General features: G+C 38.9%; 2 protein-coding genes across 8 annotated transcripts; one reads left to right on the forward strand and one right to left on the reverse strand.

Moving 5' to 3' along the window:
• The first annotated feature begins 310 nt into the window (after window positions 1-310).
• LOC107804311 (uncharacterized protein At4g28440-like) lies at window positions 311-5,239 on the forward strand. Its single transcript, XM_075223276.1, has 2 exons — window positions 311-705; window positions 4,624-5,239. The coding sequence occupies exons 1-2, from the start codon at window positions 438-440 to the stop codon at window positions 4,809-4,811; spliced, it is 456 nt and encodes a 151-aa protein (XP_075079377.1). The 5' UTR covers window positions 311-437; the 3' UTR covers window positions 4,812-5,239.
• A 153-nt stretch (window positions 5,240-5,392) lies between these two features.
• Window positions 5,393-8,754, reverse strand: LOC107825318 (protein NUCLEAR FUSION DEFECTIVE 6, mitochondrial). 7 transcript variants are annotated; one of them, XR_001657039.2, is made up of 4 exons: window positions 8,494-8,753; window positions 8,275-8,396; window positions 6,768-6,826; window positions 5,393-5,585 (listed from the first exon to the last, which is right to left on the reverse strand). XR_001657039.2 is itself a non-coding variant. In XM_016652163.2 (3 exons), the coding sequence occupies exons 1-3, from the start codon at window positions 8,631-8,633 to the stop codon at window positions 5,970-5,972; spliced, it is 282 nt and encodes a 93-aa protein (XP_016507649.1). In that variant the 5' UTR covers window positions 8,634-8,754; the 3' UTR covers window positions 5,714-5,969. The 7 variants fall into 7 exon arrangements, 2 of the variants coding, with proteins under 2 accessions (XP_016507649.1, XP_016507650.1); XR_001657040.2 differs by having other exon boundaries at window positions 5,393-5,623; XR_001657038.2 differs by lacking the exon at window positions 5,393-5,585 and adding an exon at window positions 5,714-5,989.
• Between the last annotated feature and the right edge of the window lie 264 nt (window positions 8,755-9,018).

Here is a 9,018-nt window from a genome sequence, read left to right on the forward strand (position 1 = left end):
TTAGGAGTAGTTTGTTATATTTTCAGTGAGTAAATTAATGTTAATATGGTCGATTTTATTATTAATTGATGCTAAAAGGTAAATTTCTTAATATATATGAAAAGAGCCAAAAAAAATTAATTAAAGTGGACGGAAGGGAGTACTTACATATATTTTGACAGCAAGCAGCAAGCAGTATTTTGACAGCAAGCAGTAGTGCAATACATCCTCCTTACCTAAATCATTTTTTGGCATTATTTCCGTACCAATCATTTTCCCGTCTACTATTGTCCAATAATTAATTAATTTTTTTACGCTACGACGTGGAACCAAGTCAACAGAACAGGCCCACTTCAAAGACCCTAAAAATCGTTTGTTTTTCTTCATACACCACCGTTTTGTTCTTATTCCAGAAATTCTGAAATTAGGGTTTAAGGATTTTTGCTTTCGTATCAAAAATGGCAACAGCGGCGGCACCGAGTACGGCAGCTACTACGGAGAAGAAGAAGCCAGTTTTTGTGAAAGTGGATAGCTTAAAGCCAGGGACACATGGACACAACTTGACGGTTAAGGTTGTTCAATCGAATACCGTCAAAGCCACTGGCGGCGCCAATCGAGGCGGCAGATCATCGGCGTCGCTAAATCCTCGTGGTCCGGCTCGTCTCGCCGAGTGCCTTGTCGGTGATGATACCGGTTCCATCCTCTTCACCGCCCGTAATGAACAGGGTATGTACAAAATAATCTCTCATTTCCGGAAATGGAATTTTGCTTTATATTAGTAATTGTTAGCTTACGTTTTTAGTTGATCTTAATTTAAAAAATTGTCGGTTTGGTGCACCTATTTAGTGACTAGTGTAATGGTAACTTACACGGCAAACAGTAAGAGAAATGGAGGTTATGATTGTTTGAGCATACCTGGAAATGAAACTTTGTCTCTTTAATATATTTTTGAAGGATTTGAACAATTTAGAGAAATCGAATGACGAAGATGTGCATTTGCATGTTATGAAGGATTTTTCAGTATTGATTAAACATGTCAATCTGGTGTCTTGTTTATAATGAGCTGAGGATTCTGTAATTGGGAAATCTAGCTTGTGTCCTAATCCCGATTTCTTTCTGGACCTCTAAAGAATAAGCTCGTTTTTTATCTGTACGTTTTCATTAGGAGTGGCAAACGGGCGGGTCGGGTCGGGTCGGATATGGTTCGTGTCGAAAATGGGTAATAAAAAAACGGATCAATTATCCGACCCGACCCATATTTAATATGGATAAAAAATGGGTTAACTGGCGGATAATATGGGTAACCATGACTTCTTTTATATGATCACTTTTGGGAGAATTTTTAGCCTCCCTAACTTGAGGAACCCCCAATTTGAGGCTTTACAAATGTAAAAGTTAGATTCATTGGTTATCCATTTTCTAAATGGATAATATGGCTCTTATCCATATTTGACCCGTTTTTAAAAAGTTCATTATCCAACCCATTTTTAGTGGATAATATGGGTGGTTAACTGTTTTGTTTTAACCATTTTGCCACCCCTAATTTTCATAGAGTATCATGATTAGATGAAGAGGATGCTGTGATTTTATATGTTCGGAAACATTGTGCTTTATTGACCTGTTCAGCTCATCTTGATAGGAAGCTATGAGGTGGAATGAGAACATCTACTTTAAAGCATTTCCATTCCCCTATATGGAAAGTCCACTTTCTCTATGATTAATATGCACCTCCCTCCCTTTGTTGAGCTTTCCGTTTAATGGATAGGAATGCATTTCTTTATCTGAACTCGTTTGACTATCCTTCTAGCCTTTAGTAAATAACGTATTGGTTTGGTTTGAACAGAGCTGAAACAGTTTAATCTTACCCCAGCCAAGAACCCCCTTGCTCAGGAGTCAGCAGTGGCCTTTTCCCTCTTTGATCCTGTTGCGACTCCCCCAACCTCTTTGTTGGAGGTTAAGGTCCCTTCCATTAGGCTATCCCCCCTTTGTCAACGTATTAGCTATATTAACAACTCTCTTTTAAGATAGAAAATACTTAAAATACTGGAACATTTTCTTTTCATGGAGAAATACTGCTTGGTGTCATGACCCGCCACACCATCATGCCACATAGGTGCCACTTGACATATATTTTTGCCATATGGAATGGTTACATACGTTAGGGACTAGATCTTGGTGGAATATTTCCTTGGAAATGTTCTAGATATTTATGCACTTGTAGGAAGGTTCTAGAGAAATATAGAGGTTTCCTTAGGAAGACCCTAGAACCCTATAGAATTGTTAGGAAAGTCCTTAGAAGATTCTAGCTATGTAGAATATTCTAGAGAAGGACTTATTTGTAAATACGGAAGGACTTGTAGAACAATTATTATTTACATACTAGCCCCTAGGTGATTAGTATAAATAGGGGGCATTCATTTGTAATTCATCAATCAAGCAAACAATTCAAGTTCTCTCTAATACAAAGCTTCCTTTAACAATTCTCTTGTGTTCTTTCTTCCATTTTCTTAGCGATCTTGAGTGTAGTAAGGCTGACTTGACAAAGCAAGAACGTGAGCAAGTTGTGCAAGATTGTGAGCGAGTTGTCAAGTGTCGCACGTGTACTTAGTTAACAACTAAGGACGTGACAACGTGGTATCAGAGCAAAGGTTATGTTAGAAAGAATACAAGAGATTGCTAGAAGGAAGTTTTGTAGGGAACCATGGCCGGAATTACCAAGGGCTTGGTACTTGCAGAAGGGATCAACGCGAAGGTCCCTAAGCGAAAGCAAAATGGTGGTGCACGGGCTGCACGCGAGGTGGCAGACTGGCGGAAGCTAAGGGAGCTCCGACAGAGGCCACAATTCGGGAGTTTGTACGCGAGTTCACTACCTTAATGCTGCAAATCTCGTCATTGTCCGAGGAAGATTTCCTCTTCTACTTTATGGATGGGTTGCAAAATTGGGCAAAGCATAAGTTAAGAAGACATCAAATAGCCAACGTGAACGGGGCCATCGGAGTAGCCCAGTCTCTTGTTGACTTCAAGATGGAGTCTGCCAAATCCAAAGCAGGCAACGCCGAGAGGGATGAGGGAGATCATGATGAGGACAACGGGAAATGTATAGCCGAGGTATACAAGGGTAATGGCAAGGGGTCATCCCATAACGGACAGTGGTCCAAGAGAAATGACAAGGGGCCGAAAAATGGTATGGAGTACGTGCCTAAAGGAGGGTGCTACTTCTGTGAAGAATCACATCGGTCAAGTGAATGGGGAAACTTGCAGCAATGATAGCGTACTTTGCTCAAGCACATAAGGACGACACAGGGGGAACCGCCTGTATTTGAGGGATGAGCTTGGAATCTAAGCCGAAAGTAGGGGATTCCAAAGCCTATCTTGGCACCATGCAAATGGAGCATGGTGGCAGCAAGAAAAGTTGGACGGACATAGTTGAAGAGGATGGCGAGTTATAAAGTGATGGCATGCTATCGGACTCAGACGATGCACCAAGCAGAGGGTTCAAGTTTGCCAATAAGGCTGGACCACGGAGGGCAGCCAAATAGGGAGTGGAAGCATGGACTCGATGCTTGAGAAGCTGCTAGACTTGGTTGAGTCAGCCCTAAGATTCAGGCCAAGAGCAAGGAGGGGCATCCGATGGGCGGAGGATGGAGGCCATCATTGCTAGCTGTCCAAAGTATAAACGGCGTAAGAAGAAAGGTAGCCAGTACCTTGTGAAATGTGAAGGAGAACCGCTTCATAGGGCATCATGGCTAATGGACAAAGATCTTTGGCGACGCCAAGGCGAGGTGCGCGCATATGTGTCGATGCTTTATGCCGAGGGTGGCACAAAATTGGGTGGGGGAGAGTGTCATGACCCGCCACACCATCATGCCACATAGGTGCCACTTGGCATATATTTTTGCCATATGGAATGGTTACATACGTTAGGGACTAGATCTTGGTGGAATATTGTAGAACTATGGAGAATTTTCTTGGAAATGTTCTAGATATTTATGCACGTGTAGGAAGGTTGTAGAGAAATATAGAGGTTTTCTTAGGAAGACCCTAGAACCCTATAGAATTGTTAGGAAAGTCCTTAGAAGATTCTAGCTATGTAGAATATTCTAGAGTAGGACTTATTTGTAAATACAGAAGGACTTGTAGAACAATTATTATTTACATACTAGCCCCTAGGTGATTAGTATAAATAGGGGGCATTCATTTGTAATTCATCAATCAAGCAAACAATTCAAGTTCTCTCTAATACAAAGCTTCTTTTAACAATTCTCTTGTGTTCTTTCTTCCATTCTCTTAGCGATCTTCAGTGTAGTAAGACTGACTTGACAAAGCAAGAACGTGAGCAAGTTGTGCAAGATCGTGAGCGAGTTGTCAAGTGCCGCACGTGTACTTAGTTAACAACTAAGGACGTGACATTGGTCTATGCTATTGATATATTTGGCTTGCATATTTGACTGCAAGTGATATTTTATTTGTGTATAATTGAGGTTTCTGGCAAAATATGCAGATCTATTAGCTATTGGAGTTTGTCATTCTTTGAACTGTTCTATGTGATTTTGTGCCTGAATGAGAGTACTTTCCTTTTGTTCCGGTGAATAGGGACCGTTAGTTGTATGCTTTGGATATTCACCTATTTCCTTTCACATGCAGTTGATATGATGAAGCCCGATGCCACTGTGATTCTGCGTAATGCAAAGATAGACATGTTCAAGGGTTCAATGCGACTTGCAGTAGACAAATGGGGTCGTGTTGAGGTTGCTGAACCAGCTGATTTTGGTGTTAACGAGGAGAACAACCTCTCTTTGGTCGAGTATGAGCTGGTGAACGTAGAAGAGTAGACAGCTCTTTAGAAATGAAAGATTGAAGTTACAGCCAGAAAATTGCTTCAAATCTGAAATTATTGCTATGCATCTCTTCAATCACATGGAATTAATGAGCAATAGTGCCAGTACTTCGTAACTCATGATCTATTGCCATCAACCTCATATTATAGTGTTGCTTTATTCACTTGGTTATAGCGTGGGGTTTTTACTTTCCAGTCATTTCCTGTGTTGTAAGAGGTAAAAACCAGTTCCTAAGATTGACAGTTGATGCCTTTGTATTTCGTATTTTGTATTACCATAACCGATGCTACCTAACACAATATAAAAGAAGCTGACTGTTGTGCAGCAAAACCACCACCAAATGTATCAAACTTCGTTTCAGTGTTTAGTAGGTACTCGTTATAAATGTAAGTTACGTAATACATTTCTAAAATTTTCCTCCACCAACTGCTTCTCTTCGTAATCCTATTATTGTTGATTTCAGCTGTGGTTGAATTAGAACGATGTGGGTTATTAACAAACTTTTAGAATTGCAATATGCATAATGCCAATGTTGTACGACTCCCTGAGCTAATCGTTAAATCCTCATATCCACATAATAATTCAACGATCAAACATTTATTACTGAGTGAGAAAACAACGCGACTGTTGTGATGGAAGCACAACTTTTAGCCACAAAATTGGCTGAAAATTTATTTACAACGACTCGAGACCCAATTAAGATGACAAATAAACCTTGCAAATAGCTACTTCAATGGCAAGTCTGAATGATAGCGTAGCTTCAACCCCCTGAGGACAGGTAACCGATCATGTGTCATTATCGCAAACTGATTGATTAACAAGAAGTTAGTGTTACAGTAAAGCTCAACTACTTTAGAAACATCAATAGCAAAGTTACAACGAGAAAGGGACAATTACCATCAATAACAAAGATATATAAAGAGAGGCACACATCAGCAATGTAATTCTGTATCAAATTATTACTACAAGTGTTGATCTCCAAGACACGGATGTTTATAGTATTCGAAAACGATAAGGTCTATCTAGCACTTCTAAGTTTAACAATTAAAAAAATCCAGCCGCGCTCTTTGGTGACTCATTATAACCTCTTTACTTAGCACCGCATTGTGAGAAAGTACAAACGTAAATTTAGCTCCAGCTCTCCGAAAATCATCACACATCTTCATTTTGAGCTGATTGAATAAAGATAAATAGTAAGCACCAATTCTATCAAGTGTAGTCTAGGAAAACATCCTGATTTAACAATATCTACCGAGGCATCCAAACAAAGAAAACATGATAGTGCTTGTCAAGTTATTAAATCCAATTAATACTTTTGTGAGGGGCATCCATGAACAAGAGCCAGAAATGCACAAGAATATGAAATAAATATCTCAGTGCAAATAATCATCAGCCAAATCTTTTTGTGATGGGATATTCATCAGCAAAAATCTACAGAATATGCGGTCATTATACACCCCTAACAACCATCATAGTTTATTTCTAATCCAGCAGAAGTACTCAACAAATTTTATGCAAGTAGCAATTTCTAAACTGAAAGCTTCCAAATATAAATGAACCCAAATCAGTCCTCTAAGCTTCTCCTTCTTCATCTAGTCTTGTCAACGCCTACAACAGGAAGAATGAAGCATCCAGCACTCAATCAAAGTGATAGAAATAGGAATTGGGAAATATATGGGCAACACTCAAATGAAGAGAATGCAAGAGACTAATGGCAATTACTTAGCATAATGCTGCCTTTGAGATCACTAAACTCTTTCAGGGCAATGAAATTGTTTCAAGGGTATTTTCTCCACTGTATCAGGAGGAAAAAGGAGGTTCCATATATCATGCTCTGTAGTCAAAATTTCTTTTCCAAAAAATTTCATATTTCAAAACTATAAATTAGAAGGTCCCTGTTAAAATTCGGATATGTCCAAGACACTAAAGAGAAAAACTTAATTGACTTACCAAAATCGTAAATGAGGGGAAGGACATCAAACGAGGGTCCTATAGGTCTTGCTAGATACCTATATCAAAAAATAAAAACTCGTTGGTCAGACAAATATTCAAAAAATGGATATATGGAAACTACAAAATCTCACCAAATGGAGGTTTATAAAAAAGAAAGGAAAAGAGAACTAGATAGAGATCAAGAGGAGAAAGTATATCCAATGATGTTATTACATGGTAGGACACTCCATCTCATTTGGCTAATTTATTCGGGTGGAAAAGAATGACTTCAAGTCTAGTTTAAGTTGAATCATGGCCGAGACTAAAGGTTGTTACCAGCAGAGGTAGTAGTCAACTAGATCATAGTTTCAACAATCTTGAAATCATGAAGGATTCACCCAGTACTGGATGTTTCGATGAATAAGAGAGCTACAATTCCTCCTGGACTAAAACTTAAAACTATCATACGAACACCTTCAGCTAATTACTAGATTGACACTTTTAGCTAATTATGACAGGGAGATATCCGTATATCTGTGCTGCTCTCAAATTAACACCACTCCCTTCCCCAGCAATGACAAAATTGAAAGAGCATTTATAGAGGGAACTGAAGATCAAAAACTTGAAGCCAGAAGTATGGATAGATTCTGTCCTTTCAGAACCATTTGTCATAAATATTGATCATTGTAACTACAGCGAATCAGATAACTACATCCTTGTTCCCTGACCCCCTCATGAGAGGGAAAAGAAGTTCCCCGTTTTGAATTTCTGCCTTCATTAATTTTCCTTAGTGACTGCTATGCGGTTCCGCAAAGCATGGCCGATCTAAACCCAAATAAAAGTGAATTCTGGTAAAATGACTTGCATAATAATGGTCAGAGTTCAAAACCCAAATAAAAGAGAAATGTGGTAAGATGACTAGCGTGATCATAAGTTCGGCCCCGAGAGATTTGGTCTAGTGGTAAGACCGAAACACGTGATGTGTGGGTTCTGCACATGTCACAGGTTTGAACCATTTCTGATAAAAGTCTGATATATAAGTGGAGAAGGGTAGAGGGAAGGCCCATTATTTCAAACCGTGCGCCACTTGCCTCGGGATTTCTCAATTATCAAAGAAAAAGAATAGTCTGACTACTATGAATTTACTCAATATTGATCCTGTAAACTGAGCAGATTGAAAATGAAGAATTCGCAACACTGATTTGGAATTAAATTATAGTTAACTGATTCTATATACTCTGATCTGCATGAGCTAATAACTAACTCCACACGAAACCATTGCATAATTCTCAGACATTTTCATGAGACAAATCACAATTAAAGAGGCCGTAATTCAAATAACACATATTCCAAAGCTGATTCACTTAACAAATAAAATCGCACATTGCACAATCAGCTCTAATTAGGTCAACTAAATGCAGCAAGGCACCAACAGAAATTTAACTAATCAATAACAGAGCTCTACCTAATCCATGTGAAAATCAGCAAAGTTATGAGGCGACATAAAAATAGAGTACAAAATTACCTTCTGAAAGCCAACTGTAACTACGGAGAGAGTCAGTAAGCATGGAAGTCATCAAAGCCGAAGCAGTAGCAGTGTGGTATGGTTGCAGTGACTCCACGCAAGCGCTCAACTCAGCAGGACATCTTCAAATTCGTAATTTATTCAGTCAGATCGATTAATTTTTAAAAAAAAAATTGTATTATTCTAGAAACTTCTAGTAAAGCAAGCACAAAAGAGTACCTAAAGATGCGATTAGAAAGAGGAGTTCTAGAAGCCTTGCGAAATGGAGGTCGAGCTGCTTTAGCCTCCGACGCTATCCTTGAGGCGGCATTGCGCAAGTACGGTGACCGGAAAATGGATCTAGCGGCGGCGAAGGCCATCGGGTTGGGAGAATCGTTCAGAATGTTTCCAAATGGAAAAGATTTTTCTGTGGAAATGAGATTAGAGGGTTCTGGGCTAAAACCCTAGGGGAATGCTTGGCTTGGATTTATTTTATTTTGATTTATTCTATTTAAATTTCTTAAGAGCCCTTTTTCCGAGGAAATGAGTAATATAGTTCCTTACAATTCTAATACTTGGATTAGAATTAATCTACGTAAGTTAATCTAAGTAGACTCGGGAATGAGATTATTTTTGAGGTCATAAGCTTTATGCTATTTATAACAGGTGATAAGTAAGTGTCGTGAAGGTTAGAGGGTAAATATATCAAAGAAGATGAGTTTCGTTGAAAGTTGTCAATTTGGGATAAAATACGGTCCGAGTTAT

This window comes from Nicotiana tabacum, chromosome 10, assembly GCF_000715075.1.
Source record: "Nicotiana tabacum cultivar K326 chromosome 10, ASM71507v2, whole genome shotgun sequence".
NCBI lineage: Eukaryota > Viridiplantae > Streptophyta > Magnoliopsida > Solanales > Solanaceae > Nicotiana > Nicotiana tabacum.